Below are 25,587 nucleotides of genomic sequence, written 5' to 3' on the forward strand. Positions count from 1 at the left end.
TAAACTTGTTAGATGTATATTTTAGTGAAACAAACTTCATAGTATCCCAATGCAACTGGGATTCTTGTTATCGTAAATAATTATCATAAAGAACATGTAAAACATAAGTAGCAACCAACCCAAAAAGTGACCAACTGCAACATGCAAAGATGAACAAATTTAAATTCTCATTCACTTTCTATTTTATACAAGCCGTTGCATCTAACATCCATTACAGGTTTGACAGACAGACAAGTCATCATTTTGATGAATGGACTATGAATTTGAGGTTGACATAACCCCAATACAAGAAGCAGAACTGAAAAACAGCCTTGAGATCCACCCAACAGCATAAGAGCATTCTGCAACAATAACCTCCAAAATGGACTAAAGCAAAGCTATCAAAGCACATCCATTGCTGGAGCCCTTGGGCACAGGAGAAAATACATCAAACAGAGACTGTTTCATCGTATTCTCATTTTCTTTGCTTTGGCATGTATTTTAGATGCTCTATTTCTGGCTTTAATGCAGGAGGTTTTCTAAAATCACCCTTACTTTCCCTTTCCAGAATCTCTATTGCCTGTGAATCCTGTGAACTTGAAGATCCATCAGCCAAAGCTCCAAATCCACAATCAAATGATTTTTGCTTTCCCTGAACAGATTTAATTGATCCATCACCTCCACCTTTTGACTGAAAACTTGCACCTGACAGATAATTGATCTCTGAGACTGTTCCAGAAACAAAGCAACCAGTTCCAGAACCTATAGAAGACGCAACACTGAAAACCCCTTCAACTGCACCAGAATCCAAAATTTCTAGAACCTCTGCTTCACTGCTCGTTAATGCAGCTTCCCATCCTGCAGTGCATACAATTACAACCAAATAAGTATAATGAGCAAGATAACCTTGACTATAAAACATGATACAGTTTAGGCAAATTTCGTCAACAAAAGTAAAAACAGAAATTCTCCTCACTATGGGAAAGGAATGCCGCTGCTGCATCACAAGCTGATCCAAAATCCGTTTCACGCTGGTCTACAGTTTCAACAATTTCATTTGGTTTTCTACTAAAGCATTCACCTCCTTCATTTGTGTCATCTAACAGCTGAAGTTTGTTTTCATTTCTTAAGGTTCTATCAACAGGTTCTCCAAATTGTTTTTCATTATGAGAATTATCAACATTTTGTTGAGATTCAGAATCAGCGAAGCACCTGTCTTCATTTTGAGTACAAATCAGATGTCTTGAGTTCTCATGTTTCAAAGGGAGATGACCAGTTGCACTGATTTCAGTCCCTTCGGAATCAATCATGACACCGTTTGTTTGAACACTGTTCATAATAGAGTCTGATATACCTTCTTCCCCTTTACAATCTGTAGCATTGCTAATAGGTCGCCAAATCTTTGTCCCAGGCTTACTAATCCCTTCCTGCCTAAATTCGTGTTTGCCAAACATTCCTTGACCGTTCTGCTTAGGTGGATGTCCAAGAGAATCCCTGTCACTCAATGAGATGGCACAAGCTCTGTGAGATATTGCACTGGAATTATTTATCCCAACAGCATTTGAAGCACTCAAAAATTCAGTAGAACTGTCAATGCAATTACAAATTGAATTACAGTCCTTTCCATCAGCGTTACATTTACTTTCCTCTAATACAATGTCTTTCTTATAGGCCCCTCTTGGCTTTATTACTCCATTTGGAAAATGATCAAGACAGAGAGACATTGACCCTATCAACAACTCACCATCAGTTACTTCTGGATTTGTACAATGGCTAGAAACACTATCATCATTCAGAACTGGAGTTTTTTGTCCATCATTCACTTCAGCTTTTGTACTTGTTTCGACAGCCTTACTATCTGTGTCTTCCTGTGCTGCCATTACAGTGCTCTCACAAGTTAACCCACTGTCTGAGAAATCAGATGAAGACTTACAGGAATCAACCTGTTTGACCTCACTAGCAGCATCTGCCCCATCTTTTGGTCTATCTTCAGTTTTAGGACCTATGTTGATGTTTTTCATTGACATCTGATGAGATTTTTTGGTCCAAATTCGGTAGACATTACCTCCCAAGGAGTTTCGCTGAGCCAGTGGTTTGTTGTTATTACCAAACCTCTGGCCTGGTACTGAATCAGGATTTAAGACCCCATTTGAAGAAGAAACTTGCCAAGATGATGAAGCATTGGGAGATTTCTTAGTCCTCTTCAGAAAGGTTTGTTGGTTTTTGTATCCAGAAACATACTTCTGAGAGAGGACTAGATCTGTTTCCATAGAACATTTATGTTCTCTCCCACTACTCACAAAATTGACATCGATAAAAGCTTTATCCTTCCGTTGTCCTTGCTGATTGGCATAATCCAACTCTAGATCTACCGGAACTCCTAACACTGAATCTCGAGAAGCTCTGGATTCTAATTCCATATCAGGAGGCCCTATGTGATCTGTATTAGACACGTCACTTTCTCTAGCAACTGTTGCATCTTTGTAATAATCTGCAGAGCTTGCAACTGGAATCTGTCTAGGAGATGCATCTTCAGATAATGTGCTGGTTGTCTCAAACTCTGGAGAACTTGTTGCAGTATCCACAATTTCCACATTAACTACCTGCTCTTTTTCTTTCAACTCTTTCTGCCTTAATTTCTTGAGACGTTTCCTTTCCAGTTGTTCTACTCGCCTGAAAGAAGCAAATTAAGAAAAACATTGATCCAGTTTGCAAATGAGGAGAGTAACAAGAAAATGTTTATCTATGAACAAAAAAGCATTACCTTTTTTCAGCAGCTTCCTCTTCATCAACAAGCAATTTTTGAAACCGAAGAGCCTCTGCATCCTTGTCAACAAGCCAGGCCTCTACCTGCCCAGCATGACACATCATAATGGGTTGAATGCCAACAGGTTTAAAACTTTAAAAATAAATTAATTGTCAAAGCTTCAAGGAAAATACATTATACACATCATAACAACATGGAACCAAAAACTAAAAACCAAATGAACATACAAGTTTCTGCTCAACCAAGAACCCCATAGAGGCCACCAGGTTTCTGACTTCAAGAATAACCTTCCCTGCTTCTCCAGCAAATACAAATTTTTGCACAGAAAGAGCTGTACCCGCAGATAAAAAAGTTTTCTCACTTGCATCATCTAGTATACTAAACAGATCAGCGGCCGAAAGTGGAAATCTAGAAGACTTCATTTGAGCCACATCCTGTAACATAAACCATATATATTAACATCTTAAAGGCTTAGCTGTATACCACATACCTGAAAGTAGAGCACGCACACAACTAAATAACATACCAGGAGAGCAGCCCCAGCTTTGACATAGAACTGTGGCCAAGATGGACGACCTGGTTTGCGAATAAATGATGTCATATCCTTAATAATAGAGGAAGCAGGTACTTCCTACAAAAGAAAACAATGCACCATGGAAGGTGTATATTATTATTATAGTCTTATATAGATCAATTGTCTGAAAATCTATTTCCTCATTAAATGACAACAAATAAATCAATTATATAGACAAGCTTTTCAATAAAATTAGCAGAAAAACCCACCTCCAGCATTATGTTCTTAAATGACAGGATTTGTTTTGCCTCATCAGCAGAAAGCTGCAAATTCACACATATAATAAATATTAGACAAGAAGCTTTAGAAGCTATAAGATATATTATATATACATGCAAAAATCATAGTAAAGAACACATGGATGTCTGTATTTTCTAAAACAATCAACATACTTTGTCCCAAAACTCCGCTAAATCTGCCCTTTTTTTCTGTGTGTCACCCCGCTGAATGCAAAGAGTAAGAGAAAACATTTATAAGTATCCATTATCAAAAACAGCTTTAAATTTAAATTTTTCACAGTAGTAGACATGCATCCAACAGCAATAAATAAAAATACTTAAAAATGAACAAGACTGTAACAGAATATTAAACCACTCCCTAAGAGATGATAGCACACAAAGTAACCTTTTCCAGGTTTAAAAGGCGGCGATGCACTCGTGTATGTCTCCGATGATTAAGAGGAGAAACAAACTCGCGTGAACATTTCTCACATTTAAGCATTTGCACCTTAGATAATAACGGCCATCCAGGAAGATCTGCACAGTATTTGAAAATTGATAAGAAACAAAACAAACTTCAACTTAGCAATACAATGAAGCAAACAACTATGCCAAAGATACCTGCTGCATGACACTGACATACATTTTTCAGGCTCACCATTGACCTTTGCAGCAGCCTGGGCAATAGCAACAACAGCAGCCTCCGGAATTTTGAGGGAAGACATATGCTCCACAGGATTCTGCAGGCTGTTTCCAAATGATCTTGTTTCCTTCAGATTACTATGTAGCGACTCCTTTATGTTACTTGTTTCTGTTGAAAATGGAGTAGCAACTCCATTGTGATCACGTGTGAAATCTCTTGAATTCATTCCAAGCTCAACTGTTGAGCCTTTTGAAAATTTGTTCCCACTCTGTTGCTCAAAAGCATGAAGAAAGTGAATCAATTGGGCAGGATTCTCTCCTGACCGTGGAAATGGTAAAAGAGAGTCCTTCCCAATGGTTTGTCTTATGAGGTTGTCCAGAGTCTTCTGTTCTTTTCTCTCTGATGTGTCCGGATTTTTGGCTTTCATTTCAAAATTTGATGTTTCAAACAGACTTGCCCCTGCTAGTTTCTCAAAAGACCGCATGATAAATGATAGATTTGGAGAGACTTGCTATCCCCTTATTTTACTCACTGCAGCTGCCGCCTTGAAAACTTCTGGGTATATATGTATATATGTACAAATGGTCTATGAATGCTCAATTGCCCAACAAGGTACCTAGCATAACAATTAAAAATGACAGCTGATTAAATATGATACGAGGAATTGTATCACCCATAGCAATTCACACAAAGTTGATATTCTAGAAACTAAAGGTACATCAAAATAATGAAAAAGGCAGTTTTGGAGAATTTTGAGACTGGAATTATGAAAATCATGCTTATATATCCCAACGGTAGAAGACAGACTTGAGCCATCTATACAACTAGGCCAACTTCCGAATCTTAATATTCTATTGTAATGAATAGATGTAATTTTAACTTGATCCTCGAATTTCTACATGCTCTGAATCTGCCAATTAATGAGAGATTAAAATTAATCATATGAGTTAGACTAACGGGGGATTAAAACTTGACCAAGTAAAATTGTATGCAAAAGTATCACATTTGATTTAATTTTACATATGGCAAGAAAGTTAGCAAATCCTGCAAGTACTTGCCAACTACATAGGTTTTTTTACTGCACAAGTAATTGCAGTTAGAAGTCAACAGGAAAGTTTTTCTTCTTCTTTTGCAAAAACTCGCCATTTATTTTTGCCAGGCACTCACCAAAACTCAATGTCCATGGTGAAAAACTGCAATGCAGGGAAAAAAATCCTAAGCATATGAATCTAAAACAAAATACTTAAATGCCATACATGCTGAATGGATAAACAAGACTGACTTCACAAACCAAAACAACTTCAAATTGATATATAATTTTAAAGAGAGTCATCATATACTTTTTTAGAGAGTCGTCATAAATTCTAGTCATCAGTTAGAAGCTAGCTATTGTATCCTAAGTTGCATGTTCGAGATTTGGGTTTGAAATTCATTCAAATTTTTGGGGGCTGAGTTTGAATTGCTTTTGGGTTCGTCCATACAAAAAAATGTATTTTCTTAAAAAATGTGTGTGTGAGTGTGTACATGTATATGTATATATATGCAGCAGCAAACAAGTTCATAAACCACTATGCTAATAGTAAAGCAACATAGCAAAATAGACCACCATATATATATATATATATAAACCACCATACATATTAATGAATAAGTCCAAATGACATGTTTTACTTTTTTGGCCTTTTTAGTGGTCTATTTTAGGGTTGGAGGCTTGGATTGACTAAAATTGACCAAACACGAAATTTTAAAAAGATTTTTAAAATAAAAAATTGGTCAAATTCGGCCTAGGTCCTGCTGCAGAATTGCAAATTTTGCAATAAAAACAACAAAATTCGTGTTTAGTTCATCTGACAGAATTTGTGCAGACTTTGAAGGTCTATGTCAGGCTTTTGGAAGAACGTGACTAGGACCAGACTTTTGCAAGAACCAGACCAGACTTTGGTATTGCAAGGAAGATTTTGGTAACATAGATTGTATCCAATATCTGGATTTGCGTGACAATGCAATTTTCTAATCTATATGTATAGAAGAGTTAAATTGATAGGAAAAACTTCCTCAAGGTTTATAAGACTCATTCGATACATTTTGTTATTCAATTTTACAATAAAAACATGTTGAAGAATTAACAATTTTTAAGTTGTTGAGTTTATGCCTAGTTGAAAAAGTTTGGGCTTGCCAAGTACCCTGAGTCCAAGTCTACAAATTTTGGGTGCAATTATTGATTAGAATATCAATATCGATCATCCCATCATTGCATCAAAACAACCACTATTTCAGTAACGCCCATTAGTTTTGTTGACAATATTTTGATTTACATAATTTTGCTGATCATGCTCATTTGTAAGATGAGCACTAGTCCCATATAAATGGGATAGGTTTTTCAGGTCCCCATGAAGCAAGATGCCATTTTGATGTATAACACCACTCTTATGGAATCCCACAATGGATTTGTTTTTCCATTTGCCTTATATTTTATTCATACAGGACATGCATATCCTACTCTTTACTTGGGCCTACACAGGAAATTTCTCATTTGCAATGATTTGCTTCTGAATGGTTATTATAATAAGTGTGTAAATAAGCTTAAAACATCACAAATATGTTTTATGTTCTGAAAGACCGCCGAAAACTTCCAACAGTCCAAAAGCTTTTTAATTTAATCCTACATGCCCTTTCAATAATCCTACCAACCTATTTGGAAATGAATTTAACAGATAAATTTCTCCTGGTTCCAACATTAGATTTATGTAACGTTCAAAAAACATTCACTGGGACGACCTTTCAGCATAGAAGATATAGAGTTACTCTACAGCCAACAAAGGTGTGTAGTGCTTCCCCTACGAATTGGCACAAGTCCAAAAAACATTGTCTTTCAGCATAGATAGATATGGTTCCTTTACAGCTGGCAAGGCGTGTAGTGCTCCCCTACCAAATGGTATGAATCCAAAAACAATGTATTTCCTGCCAATAAAAAATGAAATCTGTCTCTATGTGAAATGGCTCATTCAACTTGATCTTTGGTCACATTGGCAGAATTTATGTCACACTAAGCTAGAAAATTGAATCAAACACATTAGGTCCAACTACAACCATAATTAGAATAGATATTCCATAACTAATTAGCTGAAAGGAAAATTTATCTTCGAGATTAAAAACTCAATTGATGTCTTGTTCCCTCTAGATATATTTGACTAAACTGGTATCTTGTTCCCTTCATATTTACTACAAAAGCAGTCAATCCGTGCTTTAAAAAGGGGCTATTTATTGCTGGAACAACTACAGATATTTATATGCCTGTCCTATAACAAGACGAGAACTAGAAAAATAACAAAAAGTAAAGCTCAACAACATTAGAGATTATCCTAAAAGCCCGACGTGGAAGAAATTCAGGCACAGTGATGTCCTTTCTTATCTTGCTGCTTCTCTAATGCAATTTACAGGCTTACTGTTTTATTGATGCATTCAAAGATACAAAAGAACATAACAGCAGCACCATAACATTTACAGCACTGTGTAACTTGCTCAAATGCATTCTCCCAATACACTAAAACAAGTAATAACTAAATTTAAAAGAATAGAAAGAAAATGAGAGATCTACGAAATGCTTGTAATGATCCCTAAAATATAATCACAGGTTCATGTAAAACAAGCGCATAGATAGAGGCAAAAATACCATAGACACAAGCCAAATGGTCATCCTGAAACAAAAGGTATTTTGTCACTGAAAATTGTACCCATTTCAACTTGTCCTACTCTAAAGATGATTCTGGGTCACCCCATTTTCTCTTTGCTTTCTCATAGTCCTTTAATATCAATTTTGCCAGCTTTCATATTCTCTTTAATGTTTCTTTTGCAAACTATCATTCTTTTTTACACCTATTGAGCACTACAAGCAGGGCAATGTGACTATTGGAGTTATTTGATATTTCAGATGCATTTGGATCACCTGATAGATGGATTCTATGAGTTCCCATAGAAGCTTCTCGTTGGTAACAGACTTCACTATGTTCCTTTACCAAAATATGCTTATATGCTTTCTTAAGATTTCTAAAATCTAGCCCAGTATTAGAGCAATCCCTGCTCCACATGAAATCTTTTGTACTATTTTACAGAAGTTCCATTTTTCTGTTGGTGCAGCTACTGTGGAAGCATTACTTGTTCTTTGTTGGCAATGCAGGTAGTTAAAGAAGAAAATTTTCCAGGCATTGAATGATCACTTATAAATCATCGTTCATGAATTTAACAAACATATCCTTCAAGTTCATTCATCCATCATTGAACCCTCAAGAAATCAAACAAACAAACAATCAGCAAGGTCAAGCAAACAATCATCCACATCAATCATCACTTATTTTGGGATCAAAAGTAATTCAGCAATCAAACATCCCTCTATCAGCATCCATTCAATCATCATTCAGTGTTCACCAATGTACCAAACCCAAATTCATTACACCATCACCCATTTAATCAACAATCACTTAATCATCATTCACCAATACCTCAAATCATACAATGAAGACAAGACATCAAAAAGCATCACTAATCTCATACCAGTGATCAGAGATCGGAATCTGTTATTGTCTTGGAGGCAGTTACATTTTCGCTCATTGTGGTAAGCTGAAATATATATTTAAATATGCCTGTTATATGCAGCAAAATAATGTACAATCCCATACATACTAAATAATTTAATGTATATAGCACATAACATCACTAGATATAAGTAATAATGTGGATTTCCAAATAGCAACAATCAGTAATGGCAAGTTGACGAAGGAAATACAAAGAGGGAGAACAGCCATAGGCTTCATCACTAGGTACACAACCTCATATGGATAGTGGAAGGCCACATGAGCTCGAGAGGAATGGTATATCCAATATTGGGCTCAAGGTAGAGGATTTCTTTGACACCTTAAATTACTTCAAGCACCCTAGGCATGCCATCTCATATAGGGTTGAGGATTACTTCAAGCATCCTATCATGTCTCGTTATCCAAGCTCCATTATGAATGAACCCAAACAATAAATTAGATATTTTATATGACTGAGATGATTATGAATATATGCTATTCAACCCTAGTAATAACCATTTATTTTAATGAATTGCATCTTCAATAATCATCTCACATGATTGCATGATCTCAACAGGAATCTACCTAGTCTTTTATAGTCTTTAGGTAAACTTATTTCCGACACTGTATTATGCTCCCTATTTTTTATTGAATCTATGATTGTGGGGCAAAACATAGGGTAATTTCAACAAGAGACATAATGATCTAAAAGCCAAATTCGCTAACAAAGAAACAAATCTACTAAGGGATCGAGACACAAGAGATTGTAGGACACACATCCACTTGTCTGTAACTAGCAACATGGCCAAGCTATTGTATCAGTTGCAAAATTATTTGTGCCAAAATGACTATAGCAAACATTAGATCCCAAGCCGCAACAATCAGAGTGATAATGATCTATAACATTAGCAATGCACAAAGGCATAGTCTTCAGACTTTTTAAGCAGTGATTGATTGTGTTTGTCTTCAATCATAATAAAGTTGGTTACTTAAAATTGGATATGTTAGTCCCCAAAAGCATTTTTTGTGAATATAAGTGTGATGATAATAACTAATGACTGATACATGTGCGCATCCTATCCAAATTTATTGTATGACCTCGGATGGAAGTGTTCGTATCTATCCTTGGTTCACTATGTAGATGTGGTTGTCATTACCTAACAAGGAGCATGGTAAGGCAAGTTCCACTATTGCTTATCATAAGCAAATGTGTATGTCCCTACTCATACCTAGTATTTTTCACGAATTACTGCATGTGTTCATCGAGTGTTGTTGACACACCTATTCTTGTTCAAAGTGTGATGGAATAAGGTGTGGGTTTGATTCTACATACACGTGAACCATCTAGTTCCAGTAAAAGCTTGTTGTTAGAGAGCAGAAAGTAAAGTTTGATTTGCTATAGTAAAGTTCATTATGTATACATATTCATAACCAAATCAATATACATGTGTGCCTGCTCAAGATTTCTGAAATCCAGTAATAACGCCATCTCCATCATTTGAAATTGAAGAAACAAAAGCATATAAATTTTCCATTTTCACAATGAAAAACAATATCACGTAAAGGAGGAAAATTCAATCCAACTCCATATTTCAAACAAACATCTAAGTGTATTTAGCTTCTTTGCTTTCATATCCTTTGTGCACAACTACAACCATACCTTGTCCACACTTGGTTCTTCACTCTAAATTGATCATATTTAGCTTTCTGCATAGCTCGAGTGTCCAACCTCTCTTACACTTTAATGTACCTTCTCAGTTGAACTTCAACTTTGCAGATTTCAAATGAAACTTGGTGTTTCTTTTGTTATTGTCCCCATAAGTACTTCAAAAATTGCAGTATTATAATAAATTCTTATCCCAGAGCTCTGGATAATCTTTGTTCTACCCCATCAAGAGCTCCACTAGTTTTGACTGCTTCAATATGAGCATGCATTTATGGTGAAATGAAGTACTCTTCAAAATTGCATATATCTTCCAAATGTGATCCACTACTTGCACATGAACCTTATATCCCTTTATATTGATCTAGGCATGCCAAACTGAAAACAACTCAGATGCATCATTTCCCTCAAGAGAATTATTACAAAAACTGAGAATCACATCTTAATAAACTGGTATGGAACAACAAAACATGTAATCATACTCTCCCATGGTGTATAATTTCAAAATGTGATCCAAAGCTAACAAGCCTTGTGTGGTTTTCTAAACTAAGAAAGCAACCAAACTGATAAATCGATTGCATCATTGCACTCAAGAATTATTAAATGAAATTAGCTTGCACATCTTGCAGAGACAGTCTACAAAAGAAAACAAATGATCACATTCTCCCATGGTCTAAAGGAACTGGTAGTGGCACACACAATCTCAACTTCCTTGAATTAGGCTTACATGTGCTACACAGAACACACAGCCTTATGAATTTGGCAACATCAAATTGTATATTAGACAACTAGACATAAATATGCAAAGCATTTGACACAACAATATGAACTGCAACTATTAAAATATAGTCTTCAATAATTAGCTGAATTCCTTTTCCTTTATGAACATAAAGCTTTCCCAACTTGTAGAGCAAAAATCCCTACATATAATTGGCCTTCTTGGTATCAGCATTTGTTCCTTAGACCCATGTAACTCTGGAAAGCATCTCCAAACTCTGCAACATGGTCATGTCCTTTATCATATGCCTAATGGACAAATGACTTAAGCAGATATGCAACATCCAAACTTAAAATTAAATGTGGTCTAGAGTCTCGCCAACATATCAACCAACTTGTTACAACTCTTTTCCTTTTTGATTGCCAAATTAAATAATTCTGAGAGTCCCGTCTAATTAAAATGGCATGCTCATTATATGTTTGTTTGTTTGCAAACATTCGAGCGGGCATGTAGATAATGATTTTCCTTTACCACCAGATAATCTTCTATCTAATGACCCGAACAAAGGTATACTATTCATGCCATACATACAATAATTCAAACTGCTTCATGAAAAACAACCTTGAACAATAATTATACAGAGTTTTTATCTTGACATAAGACATTCTAGCTTCAAATGATAAATTCAAATTAATAAGCAACTGAACCACCATTGAACTGTGATTCATTTGATCAGATTCAAAAAAACATTGTGGTGTTTTTTTGCTACAAGACTAATGTACCATTTATTGCAAGTAAATATTTAATAAATATTCTCAACTTCTGAAATCCCTCCTCATCTGAGTCACATCAAAGGCTTGGACCACTTCCAAATGAAATATTTGTTTCATAATTCCAACCACAAACCCAAAATAGACAAGTTAATGTTCACCAAATTCACATTTATTTTCACTGAGAAGTACGGTATTCTACTTCAAAACATGCAATAAATCAGTTCAAATGCATCAGATGTTCATCATTACTTTTAGCTGATAACAATTATACAATCAGAGTGAACAAGACAATAATCTCTAATGATATAAATAACCAATCCATCAAATTCATAATGTAGCCAAAGCATTACACAACTCAAAAGAAAGTGCAAACTTTGTCTTCCCTTGAATACAATTTTCCACATCAGCCTCTTTAATTCTTGCTTGAAACCCAAATTTCAAACTTCTTTTGTTCTTTTCAATGGACATACATGAAGAAGCCCGGATTTCAAATTACCTAACTGTCTAGTCTACATTGGAAAGAAGGTAAATTTTCCACAAGTATTAATCAATCTTTTAGTTAAGATACTCATCAAGGGGCTCGTAGATGTAGCTTTCCCTTCTTTGACCAACAAAGTACCTGTTTACTCTCATAAAAAATGGCACCTTCAATGAATTTGTCTATCTGCAGAAAAGGTCACCTGTTCTTGATGGTTATCTTATTCAAATCTCTATGGTCAATACACAGTCTCCATGAACCAATTTTTTAAGCACGATAAAAATAAGAGAGCCGGATGGTGAAGCAATAAGACAGATTACACCTTGACCTACAAAAAATTGCAAAATCGCTTTATCGCTCCATTTGCTTTGATTAGCAATTGTTTACAGAGACCATGTCAGGGAGCAGGCATTCTGTTAGCAACTAGATATCCTGCTCTACTGCTGTCCTAGATATAACTATTAAGCTAACTTCCTTAAATTGCAGCAACAACTTCTGACTTCTTTTTACATACATGAAAAAGACCACGATTCAATAATGTCAATGATCGTAATGAACTACAACAATGAAAATGTGTCCTAGTTTTTACAAATAGGTTGGAATCATTGTCTGTTAGTTTTTTTTCATCTTGCCATATATGTGTGTGAGATGATCTAGAGCATTGCAGAGATGTTTTGAAAGAGGGATGCAGATGTCATAAGTAGAAAACAAGTTTCAAGAATTCATCAGTTCCCATAGGCTGCAAAAATGAAAACAATCGGTGAAACATCTCAACCACAGAAAATTCATCATGAAATGGCTTTTTCGAAATTGTCTCTCCAAAACAACTGAATTCATCACCTTGTGGATGAAAAATGTGAAATAGGAAGGATCTTAACATTTCAACTTGCATTTTCAATATTTGATTGTCCATCCGATGCTAAGTTTAGCTCTCTTTGTAAGTCCTAGCCTTCATTATATGATAATGTTTTGCTATTGCAAGTGTCTGCACATCCCTTGGAAAGGGGTGTCCTTAAAAATAGAGTAGTCACTGCTAAAAGATTTTAGGAATGTTTAAAGGTGAGTGGTCCTGATGATTCAACTGAAGCATGTTAGAGTTAGGAGCATAAATGCTCACTCATGCTGGAGTTTTCTACTATTCAGGATTTCTCCAGGTTAATCTTGTCATTTTAGTCTATGACAACGTCTCTCTTCAATGAATTACCTCTGTCCCATACATGCAGTTTTTTAAAAATTAATCCAACTATTAATTTTCTGTTACATTTGATATTTACTTAATCTCATATATTTTATACTTGGGACAAGCGACAAAAATAAGAATCCATAAAATACTTAAGCATCAATTGCCAATTCAGACCCAAAGAGAGATGACTGCAAAATTGTGCAGCCTTCATAAAAATCATCTCTTCAACAAGATCATAAAGATGCTCTTATTTAGCAGTCCCATGAGTGGAGCTTCCTTAAATGTCTTAGTGGATGTTGCTCAAAAAATCAAGTAGCTTCCATAAGTACATGGTCAAATAGATTTTGTAAGAACTTCAAAATATTACAAAACTAGTGGCAATTTCTTTTGAATATTAATAATTGTTTAAGATGCCATGTTAGATCTCTGACGGAGGAGCATCCTGGGTGTAAGAGCAATCTTGCATCAACCAAAAATATTTCATTTCAAATATCTGAATAAGGGTTCTCTTAATGCAGAGTTGTTCTCTGTGGAGGCTTGCTACTTAATAAGTTAGTCATACAAGCTCGGAATGTCCTAATTTCAGAGGTGGATATTCACCTTGGATATATCAGTCTACCAGGTGAGGCTCAGTGTCATATCATGCATATTCATGAATTTATTGTGGATTTTTGGTTTACAATTTTGGTATATAAACTCCAAGCTCACCGTTGGAGGCCTAAAAGTGCCCGGCTAAGGCCTGAAAACTCAACGGATGGGTGCTTGCACCGAGATAAGCTTATAGATCAGAAGCTAAGGTTTCCAAAAAGTGGTTATAATAGCCAAATGGAGCAACAATTTGAGAGTTATGGCCTTCGAAAGTTGGGCCGACCAAAACTTTCAAAATAAATGTCAAAAATGTATTTGGCCAACTCTATATGTATTTTTCGGGTCTGTCGGCCCTAGATATTAAGTTTGAGTGTCTAGAACCTTCCCAAAAGGCATAAACTTGCCTATTTAAGAAATGTCTAAACATTGTCTCGTATAGCTCTGGGTGATAGTTCACAGCTTTGTCTTGTAGATTATTGTAATGAAGGCGTCCATGTGGGTTAGCACATTGTAATTCTAAATTTTGTAATTTCGCATTTGTGGCAATAATAAGAAGCCCATATTTTGTGTTCGCAAATTGTTGTTACTTCTTTGTTCCTATTATGTGTTTAAAGTATTAAAGGGAGCACCCTTCATCAATCTCCTATATTATATTCTCGGGCCAAGCAACAAAAATAAGAATTCATGACATGCCTAAGCATCAATTGCCAATTCAGGCCCAAAGATTGAAACTAAAATTCAAAAAGAGAAGTGAATGCAAAAATGCGCAGCCTTCATAATAATCATTTCTTTCACAAAATCATATGATGCTCTTAAGTAGCAGTTCCACTGAGTGCAGCTTCCCTAAATATCCTAGTGGGTGCCGTTCAGAATTTTTTGGGAGCTTTTATATCTACATGGAAGCATAGATTTTGTAACAAAGGGCAACCTTAAACTTTAAGCTGGAAAATCTAAGGAAGCTGGAAGGTTTCATGATTCTTTTAGAAAGAACGAATGCTGATCTACCATGAATCCTACAACTATATAGCTATTGGCAAGAATTTACAAACTACAGACCAATAAGATCTGAAAGAAAATATTTAGGAAGCTGGTGGTGGATACTTCCAGCCTCACCCCAAACACACCCTCTTAAATCTAAATTTTAAAAGTAGGACCTCCTATTATCTTGCTCAAAATTATAACTTATCCTATAACATAACATTCTTCTTCTGATGGGGCCCCCTCCTCCATAACAATTTTCTTGCACGTCAACATCAACCATTTGTATGTATTGTGATCTTTACAATAAGCATGGCAAAATGCCAACTGATGTGCTGAAATTAAGCCACATACAGAAAAGGTACACGCATAGGATTACAGAGTTCAAGCAAACCAACACGCCACACTGAACCCAAAGCAAGCACAAGTAAAAGATGTCTATAATCTATACACTCCCCTTGCATCTAACACAAGTATTTTCGTTCGTGGTTCTCCAAACTTCAAAAAATGCTGCTGTTATAAAGAATACTCCATGCCAGAAGAAAAAATTGCATTTTACCTTGACACATGATTCAAAAAATGATAGAATATAATCTATCATTGCCGTTGCCCAAGAAATAATCTTAATACGGAAATCTGAATAAAAAAGATAGTATCATTCGTTTAACTTGAGTTTAAAACATTTGAATTAATTGAAGCTGAATACAGGTGGCGTGCCTACCGCATAAATGAGCAAAGTCTACATGTGCGAATGAATTCAAATATCAAGTAGCAGTGCTTATCGAGGCAAAACTCTCACGTCCATTCCTTTTAAAAACTTAAAACAGACAAAGGTCCATTAAAGTGAAAATATAAAGTAAGATGAAAATAGATAATGGGTTTCCAAAAAGTGGGGCAACATATATAACTCGGCAACGTATTCCCAAGTTCCTTAACAAACACGAGTGGATCGTGATTTGAAATATTATAACATGACAAAGCGCGATTAAACAAAAGGCAGATTGAATACATGCAGGATCAACTGTCACAGACCCTGATCCTACCCTAAACTAACAAACAATGATAGGGGCATGCAGAGATCAATTACATCTTCCAAATGGCTATAATTTCAGAGCATAAATGAGATTGGATAAAAGCAAAAACGAGAGAAAGAGCAATACCTCGCAGGAAAGAAGAGGATCGAGCGAGCTAACAACCAAGTTGCAGAGCTCCGTTTGCTCTTCTTATAATAAATACAAAACCCTCGGACAAGGAAAGCTTTGTTGATGTTTGCTTATGGAGAGGCGAAATGATCGCGAATTTAAACGCAGAATGAAGAAGTCGGAACCCCTTCCTTTTCCTGCCCAAAACCAATTAAATTTGGTCTTATTAACAAGGCTTGCTTACTTTTTGGTATCTTTTATTTTCTTAATGTTGTTTTACCCACTTTGTAAGTGCGAAGGATGAATATTTAGCACTTTTTCCATTCTTTTTGCACTTACTTTACTTTTGTTATATTTTTCTTATCTAATAAAATAATAATTAGATAAATGGCGAGTCGGTTCATAATTTCACTTTTATATATTTTTATTCTTATTATTTATTATTATTTATATGTAGGTGTGTAAAGTAAAATTTGAGATTAAAATTTATAAATAATTGAAAGTATACCCAGATTAAATCTATTTTTTAACAATTTCATTATAAATTGTTGGATAAGTGTTGATTTGTGTGTTGGAAAGTGGAAATAATTTGAAATCATAACATTTTGATTGGATTATATATTATAAAATATTAAGGGATTGATCTTGAGTATAGATTTTTAGAGGAAAAATCAACTATGCCATTACAATGAAAGTTATTAAATAGAATTTTGTAATTTCAAAAAAGATGGGGGGATAAAGTTAAATTATTCAATTTAATTGATAGATAGATCTAAGTGTAAGAATGAAGTTTCTATTTGAAAGTAGAGTTGATTAGTAGATGAAGAAGAAGTTTCTAAAATCAAATGGTAGAGTTGACCAAGACAAAAATTGAAAATTTTTACTTGAAATAAGAGATGGAAAAATGAAAATATTTATTAATCAATGAATGATATGATGGTAGGATTTTTGTAGAAAAGCCCTCAAATTTTAGGGCTACATATTTAGGTTGGGGTTCCATGGAGGGGGCTTATTTAAAAATAGAGCAATCTCTTAAAAAAGTAGGAATGTTTAAAGGTGTTGGTCTCATAAATCATACAATTTATTGTAGCTTAAAAAAATTAGCTCTTTTAATTTAGGGAAGTTATTAAATTTAAAATATAATAAAAAAGAAGTAAAAACTTGTTTTCTTTCTAAATTTTAACTTTTTGTTAGGAAAAAAATAGTGAATTGTTGGCATATGGTAAAAAAAGGCTTAAAAAAATGAGGTTTTTATTTTTTTGGTAAATATTCTAAATAATCTTGTAATCCCCCAAAAAAGATTCTCATGGGACCTCCATATCCTTAAAAATAGAGCCCAAGCCCCCTTCACGTGACCACTACATTAGTGGTTGAAACTAGAAACTGCCCTACCATCTTAAGATTCTTTTAGCCACTTGTAAATTAGATAATACTTCAAATTATGCTAGAAAAGAACTAGTTTTTTATTTATTTTTCACAATGATTTTCAGTATCTTAAAATCTTGGAGCTTAAGCTTTTGAGCTAAATTGCACTACTAAACTCATAGAACCATCATCTTTAAAATATTGCTAAAAATATCAGCTTTTGGATTTTTTGAGAAGCACCCCCTATGGGACCTTCCTCTATAATATTTTTTGCACATACAAGAATGGTTTCTTAAAATTTTAAATTTTATCAGCTTTTGGATTTTTTGAGAAGCACCCCCTATGGGACCTTCCTCTATGATAATTTATGCACATACAAGAATGGTTTCTTAAAATTTTAAATCCAAATATGGAGTTGTCTTTACCTCTCGTTGTATTTTTTATGAGCTAACTCAAATTGTGAAATCATTTCATTTTTCCCTTGGTGTTGTATTTAAATGGACAAAGGTGTGATCCCATGAAGGGGGACTTCCAAAAATAATTTGGTCTGCTGAGATTTTTTAGAATACTTTTTTAAGTTGGAGGTCTCATGAATTTTTTAGTAGAGTTTCTTAAAATATTTAAGCCCTGTAATTTATTGAAATGGGTTCTCTCATAAATTTTGTTTAGTTAGAGTATTCAAATCACTTACTAAATAAATTAAAAGGTTAAAAAATATTATTATTTTTCTATTAAATATAAGATAAGTCTAATTACTAGAGTCTTTTGTAACACATTACAATATACCAAAGAGTCTTTTGTAACGCATAACAATATACCAAATGATACAGATACCATAGAAAGTATTATACAGACCTGAGTCTATTCTGATCAGCATGATTAAACATCGAGCCATCAAAAAATCAAAAAATGAAGCAAAGTGCAGTCTATGTAGTCTATTTAGCCATCCAGAATGTCCATGGCATATAACCCTCTACCCACTTGAAGCGCAGGTCATCCTCCCTGATAAAATTATGCAAGTTATTGAGAAAGACCACCATAGGTGTTAGGATTAACCAGGGACAGAAATAATAGTTGCATGCATATATAACCAATATTAGAAAATAATAAATCACACAAAAAAGAAACACAAGAAACAAGGATTTAACTTGGTTCACCCAATCCTTGGACTACATCCACCAATAGCAAGTCCAATATTAGTAATATCGAGTGATTACAATCCATAATCCCTTATAGCTTAATATCACCGCAAGAAGCTACAATATCACCATTCATTATAAAATGCCTAACCCTAAGCCATTTTATACAAGTTTTTGTCACTTACAAAATTAGGGCTAGAATAAATCATCCAAAAGAAAAATAGCAGCCAATGCCTTTTACAATAGTGAGTCATTTTTTTCTTTGGGGGTGTTGCCCCTAAAAATCCCCACAAGAGCATTGCCCCTCGACCCCACCTTGTACTATGATAGGGAATGCACCTGGGTCGCTGCCCCTGGTGCAAGGGGTGTTGCCCCTTGACCCCTGTAGAAATAATCTAGGGGGAAACTGTGTTGAATAAACCTCTAAGTCTAATTAGGCTCCACATCACAACAATCTACCACTTGGAGAGTGATCAAACTCCACAACAATAACCTTCCACTTGGAGATTGATCATAGCACTACTAAACTTGAAGCTCCTACTAGAATATCAAACTACCCTAGACTATGTTGTTCTTTTATTCTATTCAATCTAGAAGACCAACTAAAGCTGAAGAGGAGTTCAACTTCTCCCTTGTTACTGCCTTGGTAAACACGTATGTTGGATTATCATCTATATGTATCTTTTCCAGCTTTAATTGTCCATCATCCAAAACTGACCAGATGAAATGGTACCACAATTATATGTGTTTTGTCTTTAAATGTAGTGCATAATTCTTCACAAGATGAATGACACTCTGGCTATCTGTGAACAAATAATTATCCCTCAGTGGCTGTCCCAATTCTTCCATGTAGAATTGAAGCCATATCATCTCCTTGGTTGCCTTTGTAGCAACAACGTACTCTACCTCTATAGTGGATAAAGCATCAACCTTCTATAATCGAGCAACCCAGCTCACTGATGCCCCACCAATAGTAAATGCATAACCTATATTACTCTACCTGGTATCAATATCCCTTGCCAAATTTGAGTCAACAAAGCCCTGTAAATCAGTAGTAGAACCCCCAAAATGTAAACACTTACTGAATGTTCCTCTCAAATATCTGAGAATCATTTGACTACATTCCAATGCTCAATTCCAGGATGACTCATCTACCTGCTAAGAACTCCCACTTCATGTGCAATATGTGGCCTAGTACATACCATGACATACATCAAACTTCCTATAGTTGAAGCATATGGTACCTTGGATATTTTGTCCTCCTCTTTCTGTGCCTTGGGACACATCTCCATGGTCAATTTTAAATGACCAAGTAAAGGTGTGCTGACAGCTTTAGCATTCTCCATAGAGAAATGTTGCAACACCTTCGCAATATAATCAACCTAAGATAAAGTCAATTTTCTATTTTTCCTAGCTATGCAAATCTTCATACCAAGGATTTGTTTGTTCCCCCAAATCCTTCATAGCAAATGAATGTCCTAATTATTCTTTGAACACCTTAATATGATCTATGTTAGATCCAACTATGAGCATATCATCAACATATAAACATAAAATAATGTAGTTGTTATCATCTAACCTCTTAAGATAAACACAATGGTCGGAATGACATTGAGTAGAACATGATCATTCATAAAACTGTCAAATTTAAGATACCATTGCCATGGTGTTTGCTTCAAGCCATTAAAACTTTTCTTCAATCTGTACACTAAGTTCTCCTTACCTTTGACCTCAAATCCCTGTGGTTGTGCCATATATATCTCTTTATCTAAATCACCATGAAGAAAGGTTGTTTTAACATTAAGTTTCTCCAAATGCAAATCTTCAATAGCCACAATACTCAAAATAGTACGAATAGAAGTCATTTTAACAAGAAGAGAAAATATCTCATCAAAATCAATGCCTTTTTTTGTGCAAATCCTTTTACAACTAACCTAGCTTTAAATCATTCCTTACCTCCATCCTCTTCTTTCAACCTATAAACTCATTTATTCTATAAAGCCCTTTTACCTACAGGCAACTGCATAAATCCCAAGTCTGATTTTTCAACAAGGAGTCCATTTCTTCTGCCATCGCAAACCCCCATTGAATCTTAGTATCCACCTGCATAGATTCATCATAACATTCAAGTTCACCAGCATTAGTTAGTAAAATAGAATATAAAGAGGGAGAAAATCTTTCTGGAGATCTATTTAACCTTGTTGACAGTCTAACATTCACTAGGGTGTGTGATATTGGTTGTTGTAGTTGTTGCAAAGCATGAGGAATTGTTGGAACATTAACTTTTGGATTATCATTCGGCGCTACATAATCATTCTCTTTCTTCTCATGTTGCTACAATAGATCTTTATAAAACATTTTCTCATTGAATATGACATCCCAATTTCTTACAATTTTATGATTTTCAAAATCCCAAAGTCTATAATCAAATTCATCAATGTCATATCCAACAAATATGTATTCCTTTGACTTAGCTTCCAGCTTGGTTCTATTTTTAGAATCTGCGTGCAAAAGCTTCACAATCAAAGGTTTTCAGAAAAGAATAACTTGCCTTCTTACCAATCCATGCTTCCTATGGAATATCATAGCCCAAAGAGTAGAGGGACCTCTATTAATCAAATATATAGCACTATTCATAGCCTTCACCCACATGTTTAAGGGAAGCCCGACATATAACCTCATGCTCCTTGTACACTCTATTATTGTCTTGTTCATCCGTTTAGCCAGTCCATTTTTCTGTGGAGTCCTTGGAATAGTTTTATGTTTGTGAATACCATTAGTGGAGCAATAATCTTCAAATTCATGACTACAATACTCACTATCATTATCAGATCTAAGACATTTTAATCTCTTACCAGTCTCATTTTCAACCAAGCATTTCCATTTCTTAAAAGTTTGAAATACATAAGATTTATGTCTAAGGAAATAAACCCAAAATTTTCTAGTTGCATCATCACTAATTGTAACATAATAATAAGAGCCACTAAGGGAAGATACCTGATTTGGTCCCCATACATCTCTATGCACAAGCTCTAATTTCTCATTTTTCTTTTTGGTGTAGGGGCAACTAGGTAGGCTTATGGAAGACCTAGGGCTCCTAAGATATTTTGGCTTGTAGTGGTGATAGCCACACCAATAGGTGAATAATAGGGCTAACCTAGTCCTAGGTTGAGGTAATTTAAGGCTAGAAAGCCTCATGGAGGCTTAAATTGCTCATAGTTGTTTAATTAGGTCAAATGGAGCATATTTGTGTTTTGAAGGGTAGGATGGCCAAATAAGTGTTTCTAGGACCTTTTTACATGTCTTGTTATCCATTTAAGGCTTTTGGTAAGGTTTGGTAACCTTTGGAGCAAGTTCAAGGGTCAAACATGAAAAGATGTAAAAGTTGCTAAAAATTTATCAATGTTGTCATTAACAACATTGACAACTTTTAGGCCATGAACCCGCAAGTCCTCATGGAAAACCAAGAAGGGTCACGGCTTGAAGAACTCATAGACTGAACGATTGTGGCTATTTCAGATAAAGCAAGGGAAATTGGGATGAATATCTTGAACAATGTCTACAATAGTATGATTGATAACTTCAGATCAATCAAGTGGCTTTTCCATGAGCTAGAGGAGGTCAAAGAGCAGGTGGGTCATATGGAGGAAAATAGGAATGGAGCGGATTCTGATAATAGAGACGACCACGGTGAGAGGCTCAGTCTACCAGAGAGAAGGATTAACAACCTCGAGATCTACAATCACAATCTCTCGAACTAGATGATTTCGCTACTAAGCTCCATTAACAACAACATCATATCTTTAACTGGCTAGATTAAAGATAGAGTTATGAAGGAAGATGAGAAAGTAAAAGACAGGGAAAAAGCTAGACCGGTGGTCGACCTTGTAAAGGACAACATCAACAATGGTCAAGACCTGGAGGATCAAAGGGCGCACCAGCAGGAGGCTAAGGAGAACCAGATGGCCTATGAGGCTGCTCAGGTCATGCAAGAGCTAGAGAGAAAGAACAAGGACTAATCCACAGCCTGTTCTTTTGTTTCTATATGTGCCTTCTTTTGGCTTTTTGTCAAGGCTTTTGCCTTTGTTGGTTCTTGTTGTTTCTGTTCCTAGTCTTTTCTATGTTCTTTGTTTTTCGGCTGGGCCTTGTGCTTATTATCAGCCTTTGAACTTGAACTCTTTTGGTTGGGCTTTTCTTGCTTATTTTCAGCCTTGTTAATGTTTTAACTCATGGGTTTCAAGGTCCCTGTAAAACCTATTTATCTAATCAAAAACATTGACAACTTTTATTGCATTCTAACAACTTTTCTGTTGGAGCTTGGTAACTGTCTGAAATAGTTAGGATAGGAGTTGGAATGTGTTTATAAGGCCATCCTCGACCTTTTGAAAGGGTTGGGAGTTTCAGTCATTTTGGTGTGTACAGATTGTCAGCAAGTTAACAGTTACAGTTTTATGTTTTTTAAGGATCTTGGCACTTTAATGGATTGAATTTGGATCTACAGAGTTTGGAAGTTTTAAAGGATTTTTATTTATTATTTTGTACAACTTTAGTTTGTGTTTTTGTAGGGTTTAAGTTTCTTGAATAAATTATTTTGTTTCTGGATTGCTTGTTGTTCTGAACTAAGCCACTGGGCAAAATGGAATCATAACTCCTCTTCCCATCGTAGGATCTAGATGCTCTCTTGGGATTAGGAGGATGACTCCTTGTACATACTATAAAATGAAGAAGGGGCCCTGGAAAGCAAGGCAAGCATTTTTGTGGTGATGCCCTAGGCAAGCCAGAGATGCATGGCTAGGGATCGTAGTCCAATGTAGAGCTGATAAGTGGGATTGAATGCTTAGATTGCTTCAATCAAAGATTGTGGAAAGATAGTAGCATGTGTGGAGAAGATCCAAACTTTGTGGGAGACATTGGTGAAGATTATATGGAGGGTAACATTTCATTTTTGTCAAACTAGTTTAAGGTTTTGTGAATCTTGATTTTTAGGCTTAATTTGTGCTCGTACTGTACGGACTAGTTGGGAACCCAAGACCACCATAATCCTTGATATCTTTAAAAAGGATGCCTATATTGAGGCTTAGTTCACCCCCTTGTTAAGTACTTTTATAAGTTATTTGGAATTTTCTTCATTAAGAGGGCTAATTTCTTGTAGCCCTATTACAAGCATATTTGTGCAATTTTGCATGTCCTTTGGAACTCAATTAGGGTTTCAAGTTTAATTTTGGTTGTAGGTCTTGAAGAGAATCCAAATGCCTTCCTAGATGACCATTCCTTCATTTGGAGTGTCAGATGAGTTGTTGGGTTGATTGTGGAATTGGTGTGGAGAAGACAAGGAGGCTAAATCAAGCTCAGGGAATGGTGGTTGAGAGTGGTTATTCTTGTTAAATGATGTGCACTAGTTCAAGGACCTTAGACCTCATAGTCAAGATCCTAAGGAGAGTAGGGTAAGAAATAACCCTATTAGTCCAAGAGAAAGACCTAAGGAGACCCTAGAGGGAACTAGGGTAGGAGCAAGACTAGTTGTCACATCAGAGTGGTATCAGAGCCAAGTTAAAGACTTGGGAAGGAATTGTATATCTACAGCTATTGGAGAGTCAATGGGTGAGTTAAGTATGGTGATTAATGTAGACATAGCTATGGAAGTTGATGATAAAAAGGAGAAGAACATACTCCTTGAAGAGGCCTTAACAGAGGTGAAGGTAAAGTTAGATGCAATTGTTGATGTAGCCAAGAAAAAGGAAGAAGAGAGCAATATCAGGGGTAAGGAGATAGCAGAAGAATATGTTGTCCTTGAACAAGACCTTATCTTGAATGAAGAAACTTTCTTGAATGCCATAAAATCACTAGGAGGAAAGGCCTTGGAAGGTGTGCCACTATTTAGTGAGAAGATAGACATAGATGTAGTGATGGATTGGATAGATGGGATGGATAACCATTTTGAATGTGAAAGGTGTTAGAGGCAAAAAAGATCAAAGTAACCAAGTCAAGACTCAGAGGATTAGCACTGACTTGGTGGAAATATGTCCAAGATGAGAGAATTAGGATAGGCAAGAAGCCTATAGCCAATTGGAATGCCATGGTGACCAAACTAAGGGAGAATTTCCTACTAGAGGACTATGAGATTCAACTCCACAAAAGGAGACAAGGACTGAAGTAGAAAGATTTGGATGTGGCCTCTTATACAGAGGAGTTTCAGAGATTATGCCTTAGATCCAAGAAGCAAGAGGAAGAGCCAATAAAGGTGGCTAGGTACTTGGGTGGTTTAAAGTGGAACATCCAAGAGGAGCTAAGCTTATGGACACCTAATATTGTTTAAAGGTGTCATCAACTAGCCCTAAAGGTGGAAGAGAAGATTAGAAATAAAGGGGAATCAAACTTCAAGGATAGAGGCAAGGGCAGAAATCAAAGAGGACAAAGAGGAAGATAATAAGGTAGAGCTAATGAGCAAAGGAACCAAGGTGAGACCAAGCTCACTAAACAAGCCATTGAAAGCATTCCTAGAGGAGGTTACAATAGAGGAACAGGTAACCAGGGAGGTTCCAGTAGAGGCAAACAATCAGGCAAAAGTAACTCATACTTTTCTAGTATGAAGTGTTACAACTGTGGTCAATTGGGCTATCCATAATATAGATGCCTTGAAAAGCCCTCTTCTTCAAACCATGACAAGAGAGTGGCCTATGCTCAAGAAGACAACTCTAGTGGCAAGGAGAATGAAGTGGACCACATAGAGTCTCAAAAAGGTGAAAACCTTATGTTTAGAAGGGTATTAATTAAGCAACCATCACCTAATGAACCTAAGCATAGGAGG

At 35.6% G+C, this 25,587-nt stretch overlaps 1 protein-coding gene across 2 annotated transcripts; it reads right to left on the reverse strand.

Annotated features, from left to right (window-relative positions):
• Positions 1-150: 150 nt before the first annotated feature.
• On the reverse strand, positions 151-16,529 carry LOC149562214 (C2H2-like zinc finger protein). Of its 2 annotated transcripts, none has more exons than XM_089825755.1 (10): positions 16,294-16,529; positions 4,182-4,797; positions 3,945-4,075; positions 3,713-3,763; positions 3,530-3,583; positions 3,273-3,377; positions 2,974-3,180; positions 2,744-2,829; positions 956-2,652; positions 151-837 (listed from the first exon to the last, which is right to left on the reverse strand). In XM_089825755.1, the coding sequence occupies exons 2-10, from the start codon at positions 4,663-4,665 to the stop codon at positions 455-457; spliced, it is 3,198 nt and encodes a 1,065-aa protein (XP_089681881.1). In that variant the 5' UTR covers positions 4,666-4,797; positions 16,294-16,529; the 3' UTR covers positions 151-454. The 2 variants fall into 2 exon arrangements, with proteins under 2 accessions (XP_089681881.1, XP_089681882.1); XM_089825756.1 differs by having other exon boundaries at positions 4,160-4,797; positions 16,294-16,471.
• Between the last annotated feature and the right edge of the window lie 9,058 nt (positions 16,530-25,587).

Source organism: Cupressus sempervirens, chromosome 4 (assembly GCF_028749045.1).
Source record: "Cupressus sempervirens isolate cs-2001-9-10 chromosome 4, ASM2874904v1, whole genome shotgun sequence".
NCBI classification, from domain to species: domain Eukaryota; kingdom Viridiplantae; phylum Streptophyta; class Pinopsida; order Cupressales; family Cupressaceae; genus Cupressus; species Cupressus sempervirens.

Excerpts from the sequence above, each read along its gene's own strand:
- LOC149562214 (XM_089825755.1), bottom strand. The coding sequence starts at position 4,665 with ATGCGGTCTTTTGAGAAACTAGCAGGGGCAAGTCTGTTTGAAACATCA. Across the intron at positions 3,764-3,944 it reads GCCTTTTAAACCTGGAAAAG|CGGGGTGACACACAGAAAAA; the intron begins GTTACTTTGTGT and ends CTTTGCATTCAG. Across the intron at positions 838-955 it reads AGCGGCATTCCTTTCCCATA|GATGGGAAGCTGCATTAACG; the intron begins GTGAGGAGAATT and ends TATGCACTGCAG.